This window comes from Ursus maritimus, unplaced genomic scaffold (genome assembly GCF_017311325.1).
Source record: "Ursus maritimus isolate PB19 unplaced genomic scaffold, ASM1731132v1 scaffold_22, whole genome shotgun sequence".
Classification (NCBI taxonomy): Eukaryota; Metazoa; Chordata; class Mammalia; order Carnivora; family Ursidae; genus Ursus; species Ursus maritimus.
Genome location: NW_024424675.1, coordinates 25,248,182 through 25,275,975, shown reverse-complemented (window position 1 = coordinate 25,275,975; position 27,794 = coordinate 25,248,182). Strand labels below are relative to the sequence as shown.

Genomic DNA, 27,794 nt, shown 5'->3' with positions numbered 1-27,794 from the left:
CATCATGAGACCTGTGCCCTTGAGGACTCATTGGCTCGTGGGGACAGACTAGGGTCCTGTCTCTCCCCTTGACTCCATCTCCACCTTATCCCAGCTCTCACTCCACAAGGGTGCATGCAGGGTGGAGGCTAAAGCTGGTGCAGGCAGGGAGGACTAAGCTGACCACAGGGACCTTACCCCCTTCTCTCAGTCCTTCGGCTCCCTCTCCACCATGACCCCCAGGCCTGCCCGTATGTTTGACTAAAGGGCAGGGATTGCTGAACCTGCTGGGTGAGTCCAGTTGAGTCAGAGGCGAATTGGGTGAGCGGGCAGGTGGGCAGGAGGGCAGGCGGGCAGAGGGAGAGCCAGTGGCTCTGGGACAATGGCTCTGACCGTGCGTGTGCGGCGACTGACAGGGCTGCCAGGCACCCATGACCGACAAGTGAGGCTCAGCTTTCGGGGTAAGGCTTGTAGGGGTGGTCTAAGGATTTTGCAACTGGTGGGGGGGGGGGAGCTCCCATTTCTCCATTCCCTAGGCCCTCAGTCCAGTGCCTAGGCATCTCACCAGCCTGTCTCCTTCCTCTCCCAGCCCAGTTCTCTGCCTCTTTCCCTGTCCATCTTCTATCTTTCTTTAAGGGTGGGTGGACTGGACCCTGGGCTGGGCGTGTGTGTGTGTGTGTGTGTGTGTGTGTGATTTTTTTGTGGGGAGGGGCTGATGAATGACTATTTCAATTCTGAGCAGGCTTCACCCAAAAAACAAGGAGAATTCGCGGTGGTCGAGAAGCAGATGTCGGTGAGGTGAGTAGGGTAGGGTCGTGGATGGGGAGAAGCTGATCTGTGTCCCAACTAAGTCCCTCTTTAGATGAGTTGGGGGGCATATTCCTGGGTTTTGGGAGCTGTGTTCTCAGAAAGTGGGGTCAGTCTCAGGCTTGAGAATCCAGACCCAGTCAGAATCAAGACTGAGGGGATTAGTTCTTGACTGGTAGTTACCCTCAGATCAGCCATAGTTTGGAGTCAACCCTGCGTTGGGGGAGGGGGAGTTGGTTCCAGGTTTGGGACATTAGTCATAGATTTAGCTCCAAGTTTGGAGGGTTGGACCCTGTTTCCGGGTTAGAATAGGCTCTGGACTGGCAACGTTGTGTATCACAAGATTCCTCCTATCCCCAGCTGTTTCGTTGGCCACACTATGGGTCTCCGCTGGTTGGGGAGTGTCTATCCGTGCAGGTGGTTAACTGCAGCCGTGTGTTCAGCCCCAGGTAAGTAGGCCTGGGGGAGCCAAGGATGCAGGTGGGGCTGGACGTGGCATAGGGCCATCAGCCTGCATCATTTTTCTGCTCCTTGCCACACCTGCAGGTCTCTCGGGACCCTGGTGATCTCCCTGCAGCAACTACAGAGTACTGGGCAGTTGGTGCTACTGGAGGCCCTAGTGGATGAGAATCTGCGAGTGACCCCGGTGAGTCCCACCAGTCCTCAGCCTGCCCTCCCCAAGCCAGAGAGTCCCTCTAGATGGAGAGTTCCATTTTTCAGAGTGAAAAACCCAGACCCAGATAGGAGTGATAACACGGACCCCCAGCCAGGACTCCTTTCACTGTGGCCCCTACACGGGCTAGCCCCTACATGGGTTAAGAGCCAGGCTCAGCTCTGAGGACCAGGGGAAGGAGAAGGAGTTCTGTTCTGCTCCCTGGCCCAGGACCAGACTCAGTTCTTCTGGAAGGCAAAGATGAACCTGGCTGGATTTTCCAGGTGTTTCATGGAGGGTCATATAACCTGGTAGGAATGGACCTGAGTTCAAATCTCAGATCCACCATTTCCCAGCTGAGAACTTGGATAAGTTATTTAGCTTCACTAAGCTGTTTCCTCATTTACAGTATGTGGAGTCATAGGAAATGTTGAACTTTTCAGTCAGTCTGTTGTTTGTTGAGCTCTGATTGTAAGCTGTTCCAGGCAATGAGGATTGAGTGGTGAGCACAGCCAGATAAGGATTTGCCCTCTTAGAGTTCCATATCTAAAGAGAGAAGCAAACATTAAACAAATAGTCACATGAATAAATGCAAAATTGTCACTGATGGGTGTTACAAAAGAGCTGGTAGGGGGCTGGGAAAATGTATAACAGAGGGATGTAACCTATTTGGGGGTCAGCTAAGGTTCCCCGAGGAAGTAGTGGTTGAATTTGGAATGGAAAGATGATAGGAGTTAACTACGTGGGAAGGGAGAATGTTCCAGGTGGAAGAACTGGCAGAGGGAAAATCCCAGCGCTCTGAGAGCGCGTAACTGGGGTGCGGGTCAGGAGCAGACACACAGGGCTGAAAAGGTTGGCAGGGGCCAGACCATGCAGTGCTGTGAAGCCCACAGCCATGAATTTCTAAGAGCAAGGAGCATTCTGGAGTCATGTTTGGCCCTTTCAAGAGGTAACTTGCACATGCTAAGTTCTAAATAGGTTGTAATTAGCCAATATTGTTAATGACCAGAGAGGAACCACAAAGTCATCACAGATGCAGGCCAAAATACAGATGGAGCAAAAGGCATTGTCTTTAGACTTCTCTTAGCCCCAGGCAGTTTAAGGGGTGCTGGGACACACTGTGTGTCTGGTTTCAGATCCAGGTGGAGCTTGACCTGAAGTGTCAGCCCCCAGAGGGTGCAACTGGAGCCTGGGCAGAGGAGGATTTTGGAGCATCCATCCAGGACAGGTACCCCCCCCCCCCCCCCCCCCCCCCACCTTCTGCCATCTAAGCAAAGCCAGACTGTCCCAGCCCAGGCAGGTCTTGGAAGGGAGAAGTGGGACCTAATTCCTCTCTGGATCTGATGGATGTGGTGACCTTGGACCCATGCTGCCCGGGCTGCAGTTCTGTAGTCACGCACAGCCCCTCACTCCTTTCATTTATCCTCCTTCCAGCTCAGAACTGATCATCCCCAGTGTGGGCTTCCAGGAGCTGGAGTAAGTATGCAGGGATGATCTGGGATCACCACGTCAGTCTTGGGATTAGGAGTCAGTGACACAGGGTCAATCCCAGGGTCTGGGATCAATATTCAATCAATTCTAGGGTGAGAATTCAGTCCTAGAATCAGGAGTCAATTCTGGAGTTAGGGGTCCCAGGTTAGGGGTCAGTCCTGAAATTAGTGGGGTCAGTCTAATGGTCAGAGGTCAGTCCTTGGGTCAGGGAAGTCCAGGGGTGCCCAGATATGGATGACAGGTTCCAGACATGTCCCTTGAAGGCCTTTCCTATCAGGCCCGGGGAGGCCCGGCTGGAGCGGCAGGCAGTGGCATTGGGCCACAGGCTAGCTCAAGGCCTAGCTCAGCAGGATGATGAAGACAACGAGCTGGAGCTGGAGCTGGAGGACGAGCCTGATGTGGAGCTTTCTGGTGTCGTGTTCAGCCACCTCAAGAGATAACTTGTACCCGCTGCACACCTGCTCCCACACCCACCAGTGTGTCAACCTCACACGTTTATACATGTAGGCCCATGCTCATCCACACTCACAGTCACACAATCCCAAGGTATGGATGAGGAGTGGATATCCTGGGGTCAAGGGTCATCACTCCTAGACATACACCCTGCCCCATTCACACACACACACTTACGCTGGCACACGTGGAGCTTCTGGAGCCCACATAGGGGATGAAAGCTTGATGAGGGTAAGGAATTTTGTCTCTTGTTCACTTCAGTGTCCCAGGGCCTAGAATAGGGTTGGCACAGAGTAGGTGTTCAACAAATCTCTGTTGAATGAATGAATGGTTGCGGGGCTCCAGGAATGAGTCCAATCTGAGGTATATGGTTGAGATGGATGCCAGGCAGACTGGAAGGATGGAGAATCCAGAAGTTCAGAGGGAGAGGAGGTCTTATCCCTAGCACTGAGCAAGTCTGTAGGTTGTTTGCGAGAGTTAGAGAAGTGAGAGCTGATCTTGCCCTTCCTGGCAGCCGAGCACTGGGTCTGGCTCGAGGGGATCCTCTCCAGGTGTCCAGAGCTCGGGACCTCCAGGTACCGCTCTCCCTCTAGGCCCTCACCCTTGGTGAATACCACCCACTCTCCACACACTACTTTGGCAGATGGCTTCCTTTTCTCTTGCTTCTGCCCCCTTCAGGTGGGGGTCACAGTGCTGGAGGCCCAGAAGCTGGTAGGAGTCAACATTAACCCCTATGTGGCCATGCGTGTCAGGGAGCAGCGCCGAATGACCGCCACGCAGCGCGGGACTAATTGCCCCTTCTACAACGAGGTGCCTGCGACCAAGGAAGAAGAGTGGGGCCTCAGAGAATGGGCGGGACCCAGGATTTACCCCGAATCTGTGGGGGGGCGTGGCCTAGGTTGAATTGAGCAAGTGCCTGAAGTTAAGAGGGGGCTCCGTGAGGGAAAGGGTGCCAAGAGGAGCCGGGACGGGGAGGAGGGCATTCTCTTTGCAAGAGGCAGGGGCCAGCTGGCGTGAACCCTTCACATATACTTTCTCTCACCTCTCTTGTTACCCCACTTCAACCTAGTACTTGTTGTTCGAATTTCATGAGACCCGGCTTCGCCTCCAAGACTTGCTGCTGGAGATCACGGTGAGGCGGATAGTGATGAGGGGTATCCGCCAGAGAAAGAGGGAAGCTGAAGGAAGTTCCAGAAGTAACGCCACCTTCCCCCAGGCTTTCCATTCGCAGACCCTCCCCTTTATGGCCTCCCGGACAGGCACTTTCAGGATGGACTTGGGCATTATCTTCGACCAGCCAGGTATCGAACCCTCCCCTCCTTTAGACTCCCCGATAGGGGAAATTGACCCTCTGGGCACAAATCCCTAGATACTAACTTCGGAGACAGAAGCTTCTTCCGAGAGGCGCCTGGGTGGCACAGCAGTTAAGCGTCTGCCTTCGGCTCAGGGCGTGATCCCGGCGTTATGGGATCGAGCCCCACATCAGGCTCTTCCACTATGAGCCTGCTTCTTCCTCTCCCACTCCCCCTGCTTGTGTTCCCTCTCTCGCTGGCTGTCTCTATATCTGTCAAATAAATAAATAAAATCTTAAAAAAAAAAAAAAAAAAGCTTCTCCCTTCGGGCACTCCCGCTCCTCCCTACATGAACCCGGGTCAGCTCAGCCCCGCGACCGCCCGGTGCAGCCCACCAGTCTCCCCTGACCCGTGGCTCGCCCCTCCGCCCGCAGATGGCCACTTCTATCAGAAATGGGCTCCGCTGCAAGATCCCCGGGACACCCGCGCCGGGACCAAAGGCTTCGTCAAGGTCACTTTGTCCGTGCGGGCGCGCGGGGACCTGCCCCCTCCGCGGCTCCGCTGCCAGCCCCGGACCCAGGGCACAGTTCGGACATCGAGAAGTGAGCTGGGGTGAGAGCGGGTGGTGGGAGGGTGGAGAGTAGGACCCCGCGTGGCCTCCGGGAGGCGGAGAGGGGGAGGGGCCGAGACGGCGGCCTCCCCCGGCCTCAGCGCCGCGCTCCCCTAGGAACCTGCTCCTGCCGCGCGGGGGTGCCGGCCCAGAGTGCGCGGCTGCGCGTGCGCGTGTACAGAGCGGAGGGGCTGCGGGCGCTGCGCGGGGGGCTGCTGGGGAGTCTGGCCCGCGCCCTGCAGGACCAGCGCGTCCTCCTGGACCCCTACGTGCGCGTGTCTTTCCTGGGGCAGCAGGTAAGTCCCTCCCGTCCCCACTCGGCCGAGGCTCAGGCCCTGGTCCCGCGCTGACCCCTCTCCGCCGGCCTTCGCCGCGGCCCTCAGGGCGAGACGTCCGTGCGCGGCGAGGCGGCGGCGCCCGAGTGGAACGAGCAACTGAGTTTCGTGGAGCTTTTCCCGCCGCTGACGCGCGGCCTCCGACTACGCACCCCTGGTCGATGTGGCCGTCGCCACGCACGTGCTGGACCTGAGGCAGATCTCACACCCCGGCCGCGCGGGTGAGCGCCTGTGGCCGGCGCCGGCTGCCTCCGCCGGGCCCGACCTGCCCTGGGTCCCGCCCCCGACGGCCAACGCCGTCCCGGCGACCCCGCTCGGCTTAGAGAGTTCGGTGCACCCCTAGAAACCCGTGCTCCAAGCCGGCCCCTCGCTTCGGAGCCTCACCTGTTGCCCCCAGACTACAAACCCCGCTCTCGGGTTGCCTCGGGTGACAAAAATTCTAAGTACAGCTGCATGTCCAGTCACCACACCAGCTGTGCTCCCCTACAGAATTACACGTACCTGAACAGTCCCAGTCACACACATCGTCGGTTCATCCCGCCCCTCAAGGGATCACCCGTGGCTGCGCCCCAATCGTGACTCCATCCCCACGGCTCTGGCTCCGGCCCCAGAGCCACAGCTCCGTTTGTCCCTAGCGCCTCTGGGAGCTGGACTGATTTAGAAGGGGTTCTCGGGTCTTGGTCCGTAGCTGTCCGTCCGCAGCTGTTCGCGGGCTTCCATGTCGGAGCTGCCAAGGCCCAATCCGACTCCCCGCCCCCTTGGATTTGCAGGAGATAAGGGTGTGCTGCATAGACTGACCTGGTACCCATCTGCCCCATGCTCCCCTCCAAAACGCCGTTCTTTTCCTCCACAGCGGGGTTTAACCCCATCTTTGGCCCGGCATGGGTGCCTCTCTATGGATCTCCCCCCAGTGGGGGGCTCCGGGATGGTCTTCAAAGTCTCAATGAAGGCCTTGGCCAAGGCAATTGGTTCCGTGGCCGCCTGCTGGTGGCTGTGTCCATGCAAGTGTCCGAAGGGAGAGTTGAACCCGAGCCTCCCCAGGTCCCACAGGGACCCAGATTGTCCCGGCTCATGAGAAAGAAGAAGAAACCCAGGCGGGGCCAGACCTCAACCAGGATCGCACAGTCCTTGGATGGCAGCTCCAGGGCTGATGGTCCTGAGATTCCTAGTGCCATGGAGGTGGGGGTGGAGGAGGTGCTGCCTCTGCCAGAGGTGGGGGCTGGGGTTTAGCAAAGGGACTGAGGCACTCTCGGCTTTGGGGTGTGTAACTGGCTCCCAGGAGTTTAACACAGGAGGTGGAGTCTGGATTTTGAGGCCTGGATAAAGAATGCAGTGTGTGTATACATGTGCTCTTGTGAATATACATATGTGGGGAGGGGGCTGACCAGTCAGAGTTAGGGTACGTGTAGTGACCTGTCTAGGCCTTGGTTGCAATGTCTTTCAGTGGACATTGTGGCCAGGCAAAGTCCAGGTTGCAACCTGGATATGTGGGGGCTGACTGTAGCCTGACCCTCCTTCCTCAGAATGCCCTGGCACCCTTGCAAGATTTCCTGCTCTTCGGTGTGCTTTTCGAGGCGACCATGATTGACCCTGCCTTGGCCTCCCAGCCCATCAGCTTCGAGATCTCCATTGGTGTGTGGCCTAGCGAACCCCCTGCGGGTCACTCCCTGAGGGAGGTGACTCTTGTTCCAGACTTAGGCCCCTGGAAGGGACAGTTGACCCTCAGTAAGGGGTGGGCTCTGAATTTTACTGAGGCAGAGGGGGTTTGAAGGAGGGGTCAGCCCCTCAGCCTCGTGCCCCCTGACCTTGCTGCTCTGCCAGGTCGCGCAGGCCACTGAGAGGAGCAGTTGGGCCGAGGGTCCAGGGCCGGGGAGGGAGCGGAGGGCGTGGCAGGGAAAGCGCAGCCTCTGCTGGAGATGGACGTCGGAGTGGGGGGGGGGAGGAGCTAGGGACCCCTGCTCAGCGGCCCGAGCCCATGGACGGCAACGGGTGAGTGTTCCTGGTGGCTGGAAGGAGGGCGTTGGGAGGTCCCCAGCGGCCCAGGACTGCCCCTCGCAGCCTCTGCTCTTCTCTGCCCCGCCCAGGCCCTATTTCTGCTTGCCCCTGCGTCACCGCAAGCCGTGCGTGCACGTGTGGAGCCGCTGGGAGGATCACACGTGGCGCTTGCAGAGCACTAACTGCGTGCAGAAAGTGGCCGAGAGGCTGGTGAGAGCGAGGCGGGCGCGCACAGGGAGAGGCCAGCGCCTGCGGCTGTCGGGAAGACTGGCCTTTGAAGGGAGTTCTGGAGCGAGGCTGTTAGGTAGAGCACCGGGGAGCCAGCACCTCACAGGTGCAAGGCTAGAGAGCCAAAGAGCACAGCTCCGGGCGAACTGAGAAGGCCAGAAGCTGTGGGAAGACAGGGCTTCAGAACTGCTACACCCAAGAAGGGGCCGGACGAAGGACGCGCGTAGAGGTACGGGGGTCCAGCCCCACAGGCGTGGAGCCAGTGGAGAGCTAGAAAAAAGGATCCATGACCCGGGTTGGAACTAAAGAAGCTCTGGGCCGCGAGGTGCGGCCCTGAGTGGACGGGGCTCTGGGTGGGGGTGTGGTCTAAAAGAGGTCGGAGTCTGGGACCCTTGTGAATCCGACCCTTCGACCCTGTTGCGCAGGACCAGGGGCTGCAGGAGGTTGAGACTCTGCAGCGCAGGCCCGGGCCTGGCGCCTGCATGCGGCTGAAGCAGGCGCTGGAAGAGCTGGTGGCGGGGAGCAGGTGAGCTGGGAGCCTCCGCTTCACTCTGCGGGTCACCGCGCCGACTTGTAGGGTGAGGGAGGCTCGAGGCCGCTGTTTGGAGCCAAGGGCGGCCGGAACCTGCGTGTGCTCAGCACTTTTACAGAAGAATGAGGAGGAGATGATTATCTGTATCAAGGGAGCTTGATGGAAATTATTGGGGGTTAGGCCACTCCCCTCCAGTAAGCTCCCTTTCTTCCATTCCTAGAGACTTAAGCTCCCTTACCCGCCCTCCCCCAAATCTCCCTTGCTCTTTTCCTCCACACTTGTTCCAGCTACTGACCTCCCCTCCTCCTTCATGGAGAAAATAGAAGCCTCAGCCTTCCTCCATCCAACCTACCCCCTTGCCAACTCTTCATCCATCTGCTCACCTTCCCTCCTGCTACAGTGGAGGAAGGGTCCCTGTCCCACAGTCATGGCTGTGATCTTGATTTCATCTTTCACCTCCTGGAGGAATTAGCTCTGCAATTGTCCACTTTCTCTCCTGCAGCATCAACTGATCCCTGGTTACCAGGTCATTACTGTAACCACATACATTTGTTCTAGTGGCTTCCATCTTTGACCTTCACTGCCCTGAATTCTATAACCTGCTCCAGGAACTTCAGTGTTTTTCTGATCCTCTTTTCAAAAGATTTGTCAATGCATTTATTCAATAAATACTTATGACACTTATCATGCCAGACACTGTTTTAGGCGCAGGAATAACAGTGAAAAAGCATTCTTGCCCACAAAAAATCCTGAAATTTATCTTCAGGTGGGGGATAGGGCAGGAGTTGGATGGAAACAGATAAGAAACATGTAATCAGAAAGGAAGAAATAGAAGAATTATGATAAGGATAGTGTTAGGAAGAAAACAAAGCTAGGAAATATCAGAGAGAGAGGTGTTGCAATTTTAGAAAGGGTGGTGAGGAGAGGCCATTGTGAAATGACATGAAGAAGCTAAAGGAGCAAGCTGTAGCTGTAAGGGTGTTCCAGCCAGAAGGGACAGCATGTGCAAAGGCACTGTGGTGAAACATGCCTGGTGTGTTTGAGGAGGAGGAAGGGAACCAGTGTGACTGTGGCAGAGTGAGCAGAGTAGATGAGGCTTCAGGGTGTGGGGGGAAAGAAGATGATGGTGGGGAGAAGCATCTTCTACCAATGAGGTAGAAGCCTCATTGGTCATTGTAATGACCTTGGCTTCTTCTCTGATTTAGATCAAGAGCCACTGAAGGTTTTGAAAAGAGAAGGGATATGCCCTAACTTATCCTTAAAAAGTGTCAGTGGTGGAGGGATGATATAAGAGAGGAAGCAAAGAGATTACTAAAGAGGACATTGTAATAATTCAGGTGACCAATAATGATGAATGGAATCTAGGGTGGTTGCAGGGGACATGGAGTGACGTGAATGGATTCAAGAGCAATTTGGATTTTGGAGGTGACACCTCAGGACTTGTGAATGGAAAGTATAGGGCATGAGAAAAATGTGCAAAGAGTCATGAATGACTGTCAAGATCTTGGCTTGCACAACTATGTAGATGGTGCTATTTACTGAGCGATGGAAAACAAGAGAGGGAGATGGTCTGATCGGAGCGAAGGGAATATCAGAGGCTCCTTCGGGGGGAATGTTAACTTTGAGATGTCTATTAGACTTATAAGCAGACATGTCTGCTAGTCACTTAGCTGTATGAATTGAGTTCTGGGGAGACTCCTAGACTAGAAATGAAAAACTGAGCTGTCAACACATAGATGAAACTGGATAAGATTATCTAGGGAGGAGAGAAAAAAGAAATCTGAGGACCTGGAGAGCTCCAGCATGCAGAGGTAGGGTGAGAGGAGGACTCAGTCAAGGGCCTGGTTGTAGGTGGCCACTTTTCTGCCCTCATCTTTCAACCTCTCAGTGTCAGTGGATGCAGCTGACCCCACCCTCCTCTTGAAAGATTCTGCCTGTTGGCTTCCATGGCCCCGGTTTTCCTTCTGCTTCCTTGGCCATTCCTTCTCTTTTGCCGGCTCCCCCTCTCTTTTTGACCTGTACATATTGCAGATACGTGATTTCACTGTAAAACTCTTTTCTCTGTCTACATTCTCTTCATCTCCAAAAGAGTAACCACGCTTAATCCAATTTAATTCCTTGCTTGATTTTCTATACAGTGCAATTAAACTGTTTCTCTTTTCACTTTACTAAAATTATTTTGTTGCTGAAATTATTCTAAGCTAAAAGTGTAAGCTCTGGGAGCAGTATTACGTGAAAAATCCTTGGAGTTATTTATTTTATATATTTTTGAAAATTTCCATAATAAAAACTTAAGAAATCATCATGGGTCATCAAAGGCCAAAAATGTTATGTCTCAAAAATAATTTGGGGCCCCTGAGTGGCTCAGTCCATTAAGTGTCTGCCTTCGGCTCAGGTCATGATCCCGGGATTCTGGGATGGAGTCCCACATCAGGCTCTCTGCTCCACGGGGGGTCTGCTTCTCCCTCTCCCTCTGCCCCTCCCCTCCACTTGTGTTCTTTCTTGCGTACTCTCTCCCTCTCAAATAAATAAGTAAAATCTTTTAAAAAATCATTTTACCTTACCGAGCAAATGTTTTCTCAGCATTGATTAGGTGCCAGGGCCTGAGGATACAGTGGTAATCAGAATGAAGTCTGTGCCCTAGACTTTCTATTACTTTTTATTTGGAGAAACAGATAAAGCAGACTATGAGGATAGAGAAACTGGTAGGGGCTGTTGAAATGGGATGATGAGAGAAGGTCTGAGAGGAGGTAACATTTGAGGAGAGGCCTGAATGAAGACGGGAAGTGAGCCATGCAAAGATCCAGGGGCCGAACTTTCTAGCAGAGGGAGCAGCTAATACAAAGGCCTGGAGGTGGTGATGGGCTGGGTGTATTCCTAGCGGAGCAGAACGGCCAGTGTGATGGTTGGGTTGTGCATGAGGGGGCAGTAATATTTGATGAGGACAGGGAGATCAAGGGAGCCTGATCACGTAGGGCCTTTTTAAGAATTCCGCTGTTTACTCTGAGATGAGAAACCTCTGGAGAGGAGTGAAATAATCTGGAAAAGTGTTGAAAAGGTCACTCTGGATGCTGTATTGAGAATATTCGGGGTGGGAGGGGGAAAAAGTAGACATAGTGAGAGCAGCTCCGAGGCTGTCGCAATAGTCCTGGGTGGGAAATGATGGTGGCTTGGACTCGGGCGGTGCTGGGAAGGGAGAAAAGTGGTCAGATGCTGAGCATAGTTTGAAAGTAGAGCCTAAATAATATGCGGATGGATTGATGTGGAATGCGAGTGAAAGAAAGAGAAGTGAAGGGTTTCTCTGAAGTTTTGAAGTAAAGCAGGTCTTTTGGGGGGTGGGGGTGGGGTGTAATCGGAAATCATGCGCTTGGTTTGAGCTACCTCTGGTCAGTTTGGGGACTGTCAGGCACAGCCATCTGAGCCTTTGTGTGCATTGGAATCCACCAGGGTATAAGCACATGCGTTCTAGCAGCAGGTCTGGGGCTGATGCTGTATTTCTAACTATGTGACACTAGTGCAGCTTTGAGTAGCCAGGCAGTAGATAATTACAGACGAGTGCATTCTGGGGCTCCGAGGGGAGGCTGGCCTCCGAATTTGGAAGTGGTCCGCATAGGAAAGGCGCCTCTTTGAGAACATGACAGAGAGGGGCTGTGAGGAAGTCTGGGGGTGGGAGGCCTGCTCTGAGGGAGGTGGCCCCTAAGGGTCAGCGTTCCCTCCTTTGACTGCCACCTGCCGTGCCTGCCCCTGCTCGCTGCAGACAGTTTTGCCACAGTGCAGAGCATAGGCCCATGACCCGGCCCAATGCCCTGGATCACTGCTGAGGGAAACTGCTGGTGCACAGCCTGGTACGGTCTGGGGAAGGGGGGCCAGGGGCACCTAGCTGGGGCCCTCCTCTCACATTTTCTTCCTGCCCTTCCAGAACCTGTTGGCAAAGCAAGGACTGCGGCTTCTACGGCGTCTGAGGCAGGACGCTGTGCAAGAGAAGGTGGCCCTGGCCAGGAAGCTCTTGGCAAAACTGTGCTTCCTGGCCCAGGAGGTAATACCGGGCCACCATTTCCCTACCGTGACTACCCTGCGGGCGACGGTCGCCCAATAGTGATTGAGGTACAGCGTCCTACTGAACCGTACATTCAAAAATGGTTGCAGTGAACTAATGAAGCATCGAACTTTACATCGGAATCCGGGGATGTACTGTATGGTGACTAACACAATATAATAAAATATCATTAAAAAAAATGGTTGCAGTGGTTAATTTTATGCTACCCATATTTTATATCACACACACACACGCGCGCGCGCGCACACACACACGTGCGCGCACACACACACACACACACACACACACAGAAACCAGAAAAAAAAAAAACCAAAAGAAGTCAGGTTGGACTTTGAGGTTGCCTGTGGGGTATCCAGGGGAGAGATCTCTAGGAGGCAGATGGCCACATGGATCTGGGGTTTATGGGTCTGTGTCAGGGCTAAGATGGGTATTTTGTCCATCTGCCCAGTGGAAGCTAGGGGAGCAGGTGGTCTCAGCTCGATCCATGACCTGGGTCTCTGCCCGCAGCCCCAGCCACCTCTCCAAGATGCGCTAGTCTGGATGCTCAGTGGACGGCGGCGTGTGGCCTGGGCCCGGATCCCTGACCAGGATGTACTGTTCTCTGTGGTTGAGGAGGAACGGGGCCGGGACTGTGGGAAGATCCAGAGTCTGCTGCTCACAGTGAGGGGGTGTAGCTGTTGTTAGGAAAAGGTCACTTATTACTGTCCAATAAAAACCTCAATCATGAGACCTTTCAGGTGTACATCAGTGGGGCAGATGCTTGGGGGATGATTGCTAACATGTATCTTGGGGGGTAGAGATAAAGGAAGTTTCCAAAGGGATTTTTATATGTTAACATATATGTTTTCTATGTTAAAGAAGATTTGCAGGATCCTGGAGCTACCGTCAAGCTAAGGTTGCCTTTTGCCTCCAACAAAGTTAGCATCCAGGCAGTTGAGTTCCTGGAGGAAGGTCATGGGCCGGCCTTAAGTACTTGTTAATGGGCTGCAGAGGAAATTTCATTTTTTTCTACATTTCTTTAGCCTTTGTTTTCACATCAAAGTCACATTTGATGTTATTATTAACATCTGCCATTTTGCTGTCTGTTTTCTCTGTGTCTCATGTATTTTTTTGTTCTTCCTTTACCACCTTCTTTTGTATTGAATAGATATTTATTAGCGTACTGCTTTAATTCCTTTGTTGATTTTCACTTAGTAGTTGCTTTAGGGATTGCAGGATGCAGACTGATTTTTCACAGCCTACTTCGGATTCATAGTAATTTCGTTCCAGTAAAACTTTTCTCCATCATAGCGCCATTCTTTCCTTCCTCCCTTGTGCGACAATTGTCACACATCTATAATATAAGCCCAGCAATACGGTATTTTTGTTATTGTCCCTCCCCCTTAGGACCCACTGATAGATACAGAATTCCTGTATTAAAGGGCATACACACTTTCCTGGCTCTAAATCTCTCTTAGCAAACGGAACACCCGTCCTTTACATAATAACAGCCACCACCACAGGTTTCTGATAGCGCTTTGTAGGCTCCAAAGTAGTTTTGTATCTATGATGTCATTTGATATTTACAACAGTCTTTTGAGTCCAGGATTGTGTCCCCTTTCTGCGAGCAAAACAGGCTCAGTCACTTACCAGACATGACACAGTGAGGCTGTGGCAGAGCTGAGCCGCGAGAGCAGACTGAGCTGCGTTGTTTTCTGTGCGTCTCTGCCGCTGCCTCTCCTCCTCCCCAGGCCTCCAGAGACCCAGTTCCTCTCTCCCCACCCCCAGGACTTGCCCGAGCAGCCTTACCTGCAGCCCCCACTCAGCATCCTGGTGATCAAGCACCGGGCCTTTGGCCGCACCGTGCTTGTGGGTTCCCATATTGTCTCCCACATGCTGCGATTCATACTTCAGGGTCACGAGGAGCCCCGTGAGGAGGAAGGAGAAGAGGAGGGGACAGGGGACCTAGCGGTCAAGGGACCACAAGGTAAGGGGCTTTCCCCTTGGGGCCACCAGACAGAAGCCCCTCTGGTTCTTGGTTGAGATGGCTCCAGGGGGCCCTCCTGTGGGGCACGGAATCTGACTTCTACTCAACCTGACCTCCTCCCGGTGTCATTTCCCCTCTCCCAGGACAGAAGCCCCTGGATCCCTTCTTGGTGGAAGTGGGGATGCCCAGACGGCTTCTGAAGGTGATGGGGTATGGGAGATGGGTGGAGAAGGGGCTGGTGGGGCTTAGGGTGGTGCTGGGTTAGGGGCACTGAGTTCTCTCTCCCTTAGGCTCCTCCGAAGAAGCTCCCCCTGGGAAGCGTCCTGAAGCAAGGCCCTGAGCTGGAGGAGGACATCCCAGATCCTGAAGAGCTTGACTGGTGGTCCAAGTACTACGCGTCGCTGCAGGAGCACCAGGGCCAGGTGCGGGCAGAGGCGGGTCCCAGGCTGCAGCTGGAGGTTGGGGAGGATAAATGGCAAGAAGAAGGATCTCGTGAAATGTGGTGCCCTACAGCTTTTCAGAGCTCTTCATTAGATTCTTTTCTCATCTTCATAACAGTTCTGGAAGCTGAGAATTACTAACTCTATTATCTACGGCTGTGCTTGTCAGAAATATGTGAGCCACATATGTTATTTTAAATTTGAGGTAGCCAAATTTAAAAAAAAGTGAAAGGAAGGAGGTGAAATTGATCTTAATACTATATTTTGCTTAACCTAATATATCTAAAATATCATTTCAACAAGGAACCATTATATAAAATTAATAATGAGATATTTGACGTTCTTATTTTATACCAAGTCTTTAAAGTCTGGTGTGTATTTTACACTATGGCACATCTCAGTTCACGTGCTCACTAGATACACGTAGCTGGGGGTTACCGTCTTGGGCAGCGCGGGACTAGACAAACTGAAGCTTTGAAAATGAAAGTGGTTCACACAGCTGACCTTGCACTGAGGTTTCCCAACTCCCTGTCCTGGAAAAGGGAGTGAAGGGAAGAATCTCTGACTTGCCCTTCGATTTTAGACCAACTTTGAGGAGGATGAAATGGATGATCCCAGAGAGTCAGGTAGGAGATTTGGCTTTCTTGCTCCTGCTCTGTCTCCCTCCCTCCTCTGACACCAGTATTTTTAATTGTGGCATTTCTGCTATTCCCAGATGGGGTCAACCTCATTTCTGTGGATGGGGAGGCCCAAGACCAGGGTCAGGGTGAGGCTGAAGTCAAAGGCTCTGTATCCCAGAAGAAAGCAATTGCCGCTCTGAAAGTAAGTGGGTGTGCGGGAGAGAGAACTGTGCTGGGTTCTGGCCATTGGCCTGTCACTGAGGCCCTTGCCTTTCAGATCTACAGTGGCGCCCTGGAGGAAGAGTTTAACCACTTTGAAGACTGGCTGAATGTGTTTCCCCTGTACCGAGGGCAAGGGGGCCAAGATGGAGATGGAGAGGAAGAAGGGTCTGGACATCCTGTGGGCAAGTTCAAGGTATGTTTGGGGAAAGAAGGGTGGCCAAGGAGTACAAGTGGGGATGCAGGGGAAAGACTCTCTTCCCAAGAACTTTTCTGTCTTCCCCAAATCCAGGGCTCCTTCCTTTTTTTTTTTTTAAAGATTTTATTTATTTATCTGACAGAGAGAGAGACAGCCAGCGAGAGAGGGAACACAAGCAGGGGGAGCGGGAGAGGAAGAAGCAGGCTTATAGCGGAGGAGCCTGACGTGGGGCTCGATCCCATAACGCTGGGATCACGCCCTGAGCCGAAGGCAGACGCTTAACTGCTGTGCCACCCAGGCGTCCCCCAGGGCTCCTTCCTTATTTACCCTGAATCAGAGGCAGTGTCATTCTCTGAGCCCCAGATCTCCCGGGGAGTCCCACAGAACCGGCCCATCAAGCTCCTGGTCAGAGTATATGTGGTAAAGGTGAGCATCCATCACCCCAGCACACCTCCGACCCCAGCAAAGGTAATGCACATAGAAACTACAGACTGAAGGATTCGGAAGGAACCTCAGGGGTCACCGTCTACCTCCTTTATTTTTCAGGTGGGGAATCTTAGGCATAAGTGAAGAGACTCCCCAGGGTTACAGAGCTTGCTCATGCACAACCCAGACTTAGCTCTTAGGTCTTCTGACTCCTTTTTCATAGTTCTAGACCCTTAGTTTGTAGAATGGTGAGTATAACTCCAAGAAGAACGCAGCTCTGAATCTCAAGCTTCACAGTGGCTTGTCATCAAATACCTTCATGCAGGTCCTTGCTTTGCTGTGGTTTTCATACAGCACTCAGCGGGGCCCTGAAGTTTCCTGAAAGGCATCTCAGGGAATGAGAGGAATGAGTGGGCTGCTCTGCCCCCTTCGATCCCAGCACCAGAATAGATACTGTGCTTTTATGTGGTTTAAATATAAGGATTGTGAGTAAGACAGAAATCAAAGCAACGTTCTGTGGCTTATCCTAGTGTGGAACTTGGGGGTCGGGGTCGTTTCGGTCTTCTGCTTCTAGCAGTACACGGACTAGATGGTCCGAAATAACTTCCTGAGGTAACACACCGAGAACTGCTCGATAAACAATCTCGACTGAACGCTAAGCTTATAAGAATGGGCAATGGAACGGAAGAATAAGAATCCCCCATGGGCACAGGATGAAGAGGCAGCAGGAATCCCAGTCTCTGAAGTGCAGGTTGTCTCGAGAGGCTTGTGCATACCTGGACCCCGAGCCTTGGGTTCTAATCGCCTATCGAAGATGGGAGCCACAACCAAGACCCTTGAGTGAAGCAGCACCTGGGGGGGCTCTGCTCTTAGTGAAAGGTGGGCCAGAGGAAGTCTACCGGCGGGGAAAGGGGCCTGTTAGGTGAATGGTCTGTTTCAGCTTCTGCTCCAACTGGGGGAAATAGAAAACAATGTCTTCCCCAAGAATTTATAATGAGAGTTTTGCTCTCACGTTGGTTTAAAACTTCAATTTATATTATCTGTTCAGTCCAGAAAACTCAAAGCTAAGAAACTGGCTTAAAATGATCCCAAGGTTTCCCCAGTTTCATGGATTTAGGTAACTAACTTTGGGCTCACAAACCCAAATTAAAAAAGAAAAGAAAAGAAAAGAAAAGAGAAGAGAAGAGAAGAGAAGAGAAGAGAAGAGAAGAGAAGAGAAGGAAAGGAAAGAAAAAAGAAAAAGAAAAGAAAAGAGAAAAGAAAAGAAAAACTATCAGGAAAAACTGTCAGAAAAACAACACAAAGGAGAATGAAATCTCTAAGTGTTTTAGATGTTTGAATTTTCAAGTAGTAGAGATGGAAACCAACTAATATATTTCACAAGCAGAGAACAAAAGGCTTTCAAAAGTGACTGGACAGTTTTGAAAATAATAAAATTAAATTTCAAAAATGGAAGACCATTAAACATAAAATTTTATCAAATGCCCATACATAGCAAAATGGTTGAGTGAACCATGCTATGTCCATACAAGAGAGTACTGTGCAGCTGGAACAAAGAATAAGACTATGACTGGTACGGAGTGATTTCCAGAACAGAGTATAAAGTGGAGACAGCAAAGTACAAGAGTCCCTATAGTGTTCTACTCTCCAGGTAAGAAAGAAGAAGATGTAAGAAAATACATGCTTGCTCCTTTGTACACCAGAAATACAGGAAAGATAAACTGGAAACTAAGGACACTGGTTACCTAAAGAGTGTGAATGGCAAAGGGGTGGAAACAAAGGGAGAACAGGATTGGGCTGGCATTCCCATGGTATGGTGTCCACCATAAGCCAGGCACGAGTGCTACCCTGGAATTAACAAGCCAATTCTAAAATATCTATGGAAAGGGATGCCTGGTTAGCTCAGTCAGTAGAGCATGTGACTGTTTTTTGTTTTTTGTTTTTTAAAGATTTTATTTATTTATTTGACAGAGACAGAGACAGCCAGTGAGAGAGGGAACACAAGCAGGGGGAGTGGGAGAGGAAGAAGCAGGCTCCCAGCAGAGGAGCCTGATGTGGGGCTCGATCCCAGAACGCCAGGATCACACCCTGAGTCGAAGGCAGACGCTTAACGACTGCACCACCCAGGCGCCCCGAGCATGTGATGTTGATTTCAGGGTCATGAGTTTGAGCCCCATGTTGGACAGAGAGATTACTTAAAAAAATAAAATACTGTTAAAAAAATAAAATACCTATGCAAGAACAAAATGCCAAAAATAGCCAAGACAATTTTGAGGAACAATGTAGGAAGATAATTATTATTAAATAAGTAAATACTTATTAAATAAGGAAATAAGACAGTGTGGTTTTGGCATGAGGATTGATAAGTAGGCCAATGGGTCAGGGTAGAGGTTTAACGAAACACACCCAGACATAGATGGAGGCTTATGCTGGAGTCAGCAGTGCTGATCAGTGGGAGGAAAATGGGACTGTTCTATGAGTGCTCCCACGATAGTTGATTATCCATGTGGAAAAAAATAAAACAAGACTCCTAATGTATAGCATCCACAAAAAATCCTGTAAAGTGTTTGATTATAGAAAGCAAAACTGTAATCATAGAAATATCAAAATATCTTTGTGATCTTGGGTAGCAGGAGATTTTCTTAATACATAGAAGAGTATGAAATGTAAATTAGAAAGCACATGATACATGTGACTACATTCAGATTCACTTCCGGGCATCCATAAACACTTTCAAATAAGTGACAGCACCAGCTGCCGGCTGGGGGTGAGGTGTCCGTCCGCCTGATGCGTAACCAATAAAGGGCTACGTGTCTACAACACACATAAGTAACTTCCACAAATCCGTAAGCAGACAGAAAAAGTTTGAGAAAGAACACGAAAAGGCAATTGACTGAAGGAGAAACCCGAATGGCCGATAAACATTTAAAAAAATCCTACATCTTAAATTTCTTAAATAATTAAATGCAATATCCTAAACCTTCAGGACATGCGAATAACTGAAACAATGAGAAGCTCAGAGCTGATTTCCTTCCCTTCAGTTAGCAAGATGAGCAAGGCTACCAGACCAGGGCTGGGGGTGGGGGGCTGTGGAAGCCCACCGCAGGGCCGGTGGGAACACGTGCTAGGCTCTTATTGCTGCTGGAACAAATCAGCACAAACTTGGTGGCTTAAACAACACACGTTTATTATTTTTAGTTCTGAAGGGCAGAAATCGAAATAGGTTCTACTGGGTTATATCGAGGTGTTGGCAGGGCTGTATTCATTCCAGAGGCTCTTGGGGAGAATCGTTCCCTTGCCTTTTCAAGTTCCTGGGGGCTGCCTGTGTATCTTGGCTCAGAGCCTCTTCCCCCATCTTCAAAGCCAGCAGCGTAGCATTCCAAATCTCTCTCGGACTCTCCCATCTCCCCCTTCCACTTATAAGGACGTGGTTACATTAGGTCACCTGGATAAACTGGGACAATCTCATGATTTTTTTTTCACATTCAGTATTTTTATTTGACTGTTTAGCAGACAATTTATATATCCCTCCACCCTTTCCTTTAAGTTAGTGTGACAGTTTTTCATAATAAATTACTTAAAGAGAAGCTTTGGTCGAGAATGGAATGTCAATTTCATGATTCTTAACCATATCTGCAAAGTCCCCATTGCCGTGTCGGGTAGCATATCGACAGGGTCAGGGGGTTTGAAGGCTGACATCCTTGGTGGTGGGGGCGCACTATTCTGCCCGCCACAGCATGTAAATTGCTATAACACTTTTGGAGAATAATTTGGCAATATTTAGGAAAATGGAAGATTTTCATTGTCAATGGCTAATAATTATATTTCTAGATATGATACCAGGCAAATTCTTACATACGTGTACAAGGAAACAAGTAAGTATTTCTCATTCTAGCATTATTTGTAACAAAAAATGTTTTTAAAAGATTTTATTTATTTGAGTGAGAGAGACAGAGACAGAGCAAGAGCATGAGCAGGGGGAGGGGCAGAGGGAGAAGCAGACTCTGCACTGAGCAGGGAGCCAGATACGGGGCTTGATCCCAGGATTCTGGGATCATGACCTGAGCCGAAGGCAGACACTTAACTGACTGAGTCACCCGGGCACCCCTCATATGTGGAATTTAAGACACAAATGAGCAAAGGGAAACAAACAGACTCTTAACTATAGAGAACAAACTGATGGTTACCAGAGGGGAAGGGGGTCGGGGGATGGGTGAAACAGGTAAAGGGGATTAAGGAGCGCACTTGTGCCAAGCACCAGGTGATGGATGGGATTATTGAATTACTATATTGTACACCTGAAACTAATAGAACTTTGTATGTTAACTAGATGGAATTAAAACAAAAGCTTAAAAACTTAAATTTGGGTGAAGTAAGCAAATTGGATGATTCCTGGTTTGTAGAAGTTGGCACCAACAGGGCGTTTTCCCTTTCTCTTCCTGAAAATCGTCCCAAACCAAAGAGAACAGCAAAAATCCAGCTTCCGGTTATGGTGAAATCAGGAACGCATTAGAACTGCAAACCAGCAGGAAGCCCGGAGGAGCCGTCAAGAGCCGTGTGGTTGAAGTTGTGTGTGTGAGGAAGGGGGTGAGGGCATCACTCAGTGGAGCTCAGTGTCAGCCCCGGCTGTGTCTCAAAGGGGAAGAGCATACCGAAGGGTTAAAGCCTGCATTGCTCACTGAAGGCTAATACTACTGGATAAAATTTAAAAACCTCTTTAAACACAGTGCTGAGCCTCCCAAGAAAATATGTGGTTTTAGAAGAAAAAAATTAAAAGCAGGAACTGTTTTCAAATCATGTACCCAGGATTTTGTTCTTATCCACGCACGGCAAGGCCACCAGATCAGGTGGTGATTGCCTTTGAAAGATAGTCTGTTTCAGTTCTCAAGAGGAGGGGGCGGACTGGGCTGTGCAGGGCCACGCAGGGAAGTCCAAAGGAGAACGCAAGGGCCGGAGCCTCTGTTGTGGTTTCTGCAGGAAAAGCAAGGCAAGGCAGGGTAAGCAGGCTTAGGATTGGTTAGTGTGAAAAATTCCAGCAGGCTCTTGGTATGGGCGCTGTCTTGCTGTCTCTAATTGTCTGGTGCCTGGCTCTGGGGTGATTAGGGCAGAGGAGCTTACGTCCTGGAGTCGAAGAGCCAGATGGAGGCGATGGTTCAGAGCATGGGCTCTGGATTGGTTGGTTGCCATATGAAAGGTGCCCTGGGCAGTCAGGTGTCACACACAGGCGAATAAGCACATACAGAGACGCTCTACATGCCTCGTCATCAGAGAGATGCAAATGGAAACCACAGTGAGCTGCCACTTTGCATATTCTAGAACGGTGAAAATTAAGACTGACGATACCAAGTGTTGCTGAAGATGTGGAGCAACTGGAATGTTCATACACTGCAGATGGGAGTGTAAGAGACACCAAAAGTATATTGCCGTATATAAATTATACTTTAGTAATTTGTTACATGTTTATTAAACTATGTAGTTATCAAAACAGAAAAGTAAGTTTAATACATAAAGTTAAAAAACATGCAAAATGGTGCTATATATTGCTTAGGGATATGTGTACATGCAGTAAAAGTATTTTCACTTTTTTTGTGTGAGTCCTAAACCTCAAGTAAAGGGTTCTGGCTACTTCCGGGATGAAAGGGGAATTAAATCAGGTAAGGGGATTCCATTTGTTGGTAGTGTTTTCTTTATTAAGCTGGGCACACACATGCTCATTGATTTATTCTTTTATATTAAAATATCTTTATCATTGTAAAAAAATAAAAGTGAATAATACAGAAAGTTATGATTTGAATATTAAAGCCCTATACATCTTTCCACATATTTTCTGTTTCATTATATTTTTCATTATACCTATTTGTATGTCTTAAACATTTCATAATTAATTTTAAAAGAAAATAAAAGTCATCTTGTCCAACCTCTCAGTTAATTCCTCATGGTGGGAGATCTCCTTGTAACTTGCTGCTTACACTTAATCTGAGATTTTGGTCCAGCAAGGATAACCTTGGGTTATGACAGTGACACTTCTCTCAGCCCCACCCTATACTGTCCCCCTAGGCTACCAACCTGGCTCCTGCGGACCCCAACGGCAAGGCAGACCCTTACGTGGTGGTGAGTGCTGGCCGGCAGCGGCAGGACACCAAAAAATGCTACATCCCCAAGCAGCTGAATCCCATCTTTGGAGAGTGAGGCTGGGCCCTGGGCTTGGGAATGGGAGCACCTTTACCATCTGTCCCCGTGGCCCCAGGGCTCCCAATCAGGCAGCTGGCATGGTGATGGTAAGGGAATGGACAGAGGCTGCTGAGACCCCCAGAGCCCCCGCCCCCACAAGACCACCTCCTAGGGCGTGGAGGTGTTCTCAGCCATTCTCCCTCCTGGCTAGGGTCCTGGAGCTCAGTGTCTCTCTCCCTGCTGAGCCAGAGCTGACTGTGGCTGTGTTTGATCATGAGCTTGTGGGTTCTGACGACCTCATCGGGGAGACCCACACTGACCTGGAAAACCGATTCTACAGCCACCACAGGGCGAACTGTGGGCTGGCCTCCCAGTATGACACGTGAGTCCTGCAGACCCTCAGGAGCCATTCTGAGGCTGACCAAAGACATTCAAGTTTACATTCCCATCGGTGTGTCCAGATACTTTGATTTCATAGAAGGGGACCTCCCCATGACCAAGACCTTATAGCATAGTGGTCAAGACCTGGGCTTAGGATTTGGGATCTTATAACTAGTAAGTCACTCGATCTCTCTGAGCCTCTGTTTCCTCAGCTGCAAAATGAAGGTAATATCAGTATTTCCTCCATTGGAACATGGGGCGTACAGCTTCGATTTTCATGGTTACCATAAGCGAGGACTAATCTGTCTTGCATTGAAATTATAAACCTGTATCTCATGTCCTCAAGGGTCCCCATCCCTGCCCCTGTGCCCAACTGTGCCCATATGCTGACCCCAACTGAGGCATTTTTCCCTTTCTGCCCACAGGGACGGGTACAATGCCTGGCGTGATGCATTCTGGCCTTCACAGATCCTGGCGGGGCTGTGCCAACGCTGTGGCCTCCCTGGCCCTGAATACCGAGCCGGGGCTGTCAAGGTGGGCAGCAAAGTCTTTCTGACACCGCCTGAGACCCTGAACCCAGGTACCAGCCCCTCTCTAATGAACAACCCCTAGGGAGCAAGATTGTTAAACAAGGTACAGAGGGCCTCTGGGGCCCACTCTAGTGTGTCCCCAAAAGAGCCTGTCTCCTTCTGCAAGCAGAGGAAGAGAGTTTGGCTGAGTGAGGACGAGGTTCTTGGACGGCAGGGAGAAAATGGTCTTTGTGCGTGAGCATGATCCTCGAAGAGTCAAAGTCGACCTCTCAGAGGCATAGCTAATCAAGCTTCGAGAACATACGGGTGGCCATAGGGGGTCCCATATGACAAAACATGGCTGCAGAATTGAGCTCATGCCTCATAAATGGCTGGTGGTCTGTCCCTAAACAAGAGCCTTTGCAAAGCCATGGCCCCTCCAATCCCACTGTCCCTCCACTGCTGGCTTTTCACCGGCAAAAGTTGTTAGAGAAGCATCTCCCCACTTTCTGCGCCTGTTGACCTGCACCCCCTGCCCCAGCCCATGGGCTTTGTCCCAAACAGCAGCTACCTCAGCTTTGCACCTCTGCTGAGGGGTGGGGGAGGAAGGCAGGGGAGTTGGGAACTGTGCAGAACCCAAGCTTCCGCACCTCCTGTTGCAGGTAGGGGGAGCCCCAAGGTGGCAAGTGAGGGCCCCGAGGAGGCGCAGGCACCGCTGGTGCTGGCAAGAGACGCCGGAGCTTGGGATCCAGCTGGTGCCTGAGCACGTGGAGACTCGGCCCCTCTACCACCCCCCGCAGCGCAGGGCTGCTGCAGGTGAGGGACGGCTCAGCACCCAAGCCCAGAACCCCAGGACTCCCAGAATCCCAGGACTGCCACCTGCTCCTGGACCCTGGGCCCTCAGCATGCCCTTTCCCCAAGACTTGACCTGGGCAAGACCGGGCCTCTTCCGATTCTGGCTCCTGCTCCTGGTCCCCAGCATCCCCATTCCAGTCTTAGACCCCCATCCTGGACTCCATACCTCCACCCCTGACTTTGTTCCTGCAGGATCCCCACCCCTGGGCCACCAAGGCTCAGACCTGGCACTCCCAATCTGATCTCAACCGCAGGTCCCTAGGATCTGGACCTTGGGAACACCAGATCTTACTTTTGATCTCAGCCTTCCACTCCAGGGCCTGATCCTTAACCTAAACTCAGCACTGGAACCCCCACTTCAGACCCTACCTTCATCCTCACCACCCCCCTTTGGATCTACCCCACTGTGCCCTCTTGACCCCAGCTCTTCCCTCCATCGGGGCAAGGCGCAGCCTCTAGCCACAAGGCTATCACGGGAGGTGGGGTCCTCAGTGGGACCCTTCAGCCTGGTCCTGTGTTCCCAGGGATCCCTTCATCTGTGGATTGATATCTTCCCCCGCGATGTGCCTGCCCCACCCCCAGTTGACATCAAGCCTCAACAGCCAATCAGGTGAGTGCTCTGGCCCCTCCTCCCCTGGGGCAGGCACATGGGGGGGGGGGGCTGCCCCTCGGGGGCCTCCAGTGAAGCAGGCAGAGGCTGCTGACCCAGACTTTTCAGTTAGGTGAGCCATTAAATTCCCTTCCTTCTCATAAGCCATTGTGAGTCGGGGGTCCATCACTTGTAACCGAAAGAGTTTAAATACCAATCAACCTCCTTCCAACTTGAGCTCATCTTGAGCTCGTTGGAGTGGAGTTCTGCGTAGGGGGTATGTACTCAGATGTCAGCAATCTGGCGCTTTCTACCTCTGGGCTCTGCTTTCCTTGCTGTCACTCTCAGGGAGGCTTCTGCAGTCTGGGGGCAAGGCGGCTGCTAACAGGCCAGGCTTACATCTTACCAACTAGACTCCCTGAGCAGAAAAATAAACACGTCTTTACCAGTAAGAGCAAAAGTCTCAGGGCTGACTCTCATCGGATCAGCTTGTGTCAAATGCTGATCCCTTGACCAGTCCTTGTGGTTGGGGGCTGTGATACACGGATTGGCCGGTCCTGGGTGATGTCCAAGGGGATGTCGCCACCTCTGGAGCCAGGGTGAGGTGGGTCTTCCCCACTAGAACCACACAGACTGTGTGGGGGTGAGGGTGGGGGGCTCACCAACAGAAAATCATGGTGCTATCAACAAACGAGGGGAAATTGCTGCTGGGCAAGAGAAAACAAGCGATATCCAGGAAAATCCATGGCAGCCAAGGACGGGGCTATTTGAGGTAGTACAGGAAAGCTGGGGCCCCCCCTTTGCCCCTCAGGGACTGCACACTTCTGTCCCCACTTTGTCTCTCCCCCGCCCACATGTCGCTGCAGACCGGCTTTCTCTCCCCTGTACCCTAGAACAGCCACTTGCATGTCACCCTGGCTGGTGGTGGCCCCAACTCTGTGTCTGATGTTATAGTCAACGTTTCAGGCTCCTGATTCCAAATTTATGGGGGAAACTTGTTGGCCCAGCTTTGGTCAACAGACCATTCCTGGTGCCATCTGCTGTGGTGGGGGTGATCCCCGTAAGTGCCACAGATCTCCTGATCACCCAGCTGGGCACACAGAGGTGCTCAGTGAATGTCGTGGCCATGGCCTAGGTCCTTCCTGCAGCCCCTCAGGACCCCTCAGGAGTCTGAAAACTCTAATACGTTCCCCAGCTATGAGCACAGAGTAATCATCTGGAACACGGAGGACGTGGTTTTGGATGATGTGAACCCACTCACTGGAGAGCTGTCCAGTGACATCTATGTGAAAAGGTGAGCCTGTGGGCCAGCCGGGCACATGGCTGTGTACCAAGGGGAGTCAGTCCCTGACTGACCCGGAAGCCCACGACAGTGCAGAGGGCTGGTGAAGAGCCTGGCCTGGTGGTGGTGGTGGGGGGGCAAGCTGGGGGAGAGCTGGGTTCTGGGTTGGGTTCCTGTGCTGGGGCCCAGCCCTCCACCTGCGCCTGCCCCTGGCTGCAGCTGGGTGAAGGGGCTGGAGCACAAGCAGGAGACAGACGTTCACTTCAACTCTCTGACTGGGGAGGGGAATTTCAACTGGCGCTTCGTGTTCCGCTTCGACGACCTGCCCACGGAGCAGGAGGTGAGCGTCCGCCGGCCGGGACCCTTCGCCCTGGAGGAGGCCGAGTTCCGACAGCTGGCGGTGCTGGTCCTGCAGGTCTGGGACTATGATCGCATCTCCGCCAACGACTTCCTTGGTATGGCTTCGCCTTCCTCCTGCCTCACCCCTGGAGCCCCAATTTCTGCCCTCGTTGCTCCTGCCTCCCCCCCGCCCTTCCCTATTCTAACCCAGTCCTGAACCTGGGTTTCACACCCTAGGTCACTAATCTTGGCTTTCTGGCCTCATTACTGAACTTAGCCCAGAGCACTGTGACCTCCATTCCCACCCAGAGTCCCCAACCCAAGGTCACCTTGGACTCTGACACCATGGTCCCTGCTTCGGCACTCTGGTCCCATCCGTGGCCCTGCTCCTCCAGGCTCTGACAAGCTGCTGGCGCCCGGGCTGTGCTGTGTGGCCCGCAGCCCTGGCCTGAGCACCACAGACGAGCTTCTGATGCCCCGGGGCACAGTCCTGCTGTGCGGCTCCTCCCCCGGGGCCCACACAGACCTTGACCTCCCGCCTAACCCCGAGAGCTCTTGCAGGATCCCTGGAGCTGCAGCTGCCAGACATGGTGCGGGGGCGCCCGGGCCCGAGCTCTGCTCCGTGCGGCTGGCCTGCGACGGGGCCAGGCATAGGTGCAACCTCTTTCGCTGCCGCCGCTTGCGTGGCTGGTGGCCTGTAGTGAAGCTGCCGGAGCCGGAGGATGAGGAACGGGAACGGCGGGAGGCCGCGGCCGGCACGAAGAGGCGGAGGAAGCGAAGGGCGGGTGGGAGGACTTAGCGTTCACCGACCCCGGGGGCAACGTCCACATCCTCACGGTGGGGGGATGGGGCAGGGACAGGGCAGGTGGAGGGGGGCGGGCCTGAGCCCACCTAAGAGGGCGGCCTCTGTTTCCTCTTTCTCTAGGGGATGGTGGAGGCAGAGTTGAGCTGCTGACCGTGGAGGAGGCAGAGAAGCGGCCAGTGGGGAAGGGGCGGAAGGAGCCCGAGCCCTTGGAGAAGCCCAAGTGAGGGGGAGGCACGGGAGGCGGGGCTCCAGCCGGAGGGGGAGCCGGGGGGCACCTGACACCTCGTCTTCCCCCACAGCCGCCCGAAAACCTTCAACTGGTTTGTGAACCCGCTGAAGACCTTCGTCTTCTTCATCTGGCGCCGGTGCTGGCGCCTCCTGCTGCTGCTGCTGGCCCTGGTCACGGTCTTCCTCCTCCTGCTTGTCTACACCATGCCCGGCCAGATCAGCCAGGCCGTCTTCCGCCCCCTCCACCAGCCCCGACCCTAACTGACCTGGACACTCTTCCCACAACTCCCACCCCTCAAATCCCGCTCCTGGGGAGTCCTCACCCACACGAGCT

At 52.2% G+C, this 27,794-nt stretch overlaps 1 protein-coding gene across 1 annotated transcript; it reads left to right on the top strand.

The window, feature by feature from the left end:
* Positions 1-361: 361 nt before the first annotated feature.
* LOC103669909 (fer-1-like protein 4) lies at positions 362-27,794 on the top strand. The gene is given in 48 exon segments (XM_040638671.1): positions 362-440; positions 722-777; positions 1,147-1,235; positions 1,333-1,432; positions 2,575-2,666; positions 2,873-2,914; positions 3,207-3,363; positions 3,895-3,957; positions 4,061-4,192; positions 4,452-4,514; positions 4,599-4,683; positions 5,109-5,227; positions 5,230-5,276; positions 5,402-5,420; positions 5,422-5,580; positions 5,668-5,765; positions 5,767-5,840; positions 6,473-6,831; positions 7,143-7,251; positions 7,441-7,539; positions 7,542-7,608; positions 7,704-7,824; positions 8,268-8,368; positions 12,132-12,219; positions 12,294-12,410; positions 12,939-13,091; positions 14,199-14,397; positions 14,541-14,599; positions 14,688-14,819; positions 15,421-15,463; positions 15,553-15,659; positions 15,735-15,872; positions 16,185-16,301; positions 22,359-22,486; positions 22,684-22,854; positions 23,279-23,433; positions 24,025-24,082; positions 24,084-24,153; positions 24,155-24,178; positions 24,742-24,827; positions 26,002-26,100; positions 26,308-26,543; positions 26,989-27,027; positions 27,030-27,206; positions 27,209-27,264; positions 27,353-27,368; positions 27,371-27,452; positions 27,532-27,794. Coding segments are annotated over 48 exon segments (5,070 nt in total). The 3' UTR covers positions 27,722-27,794.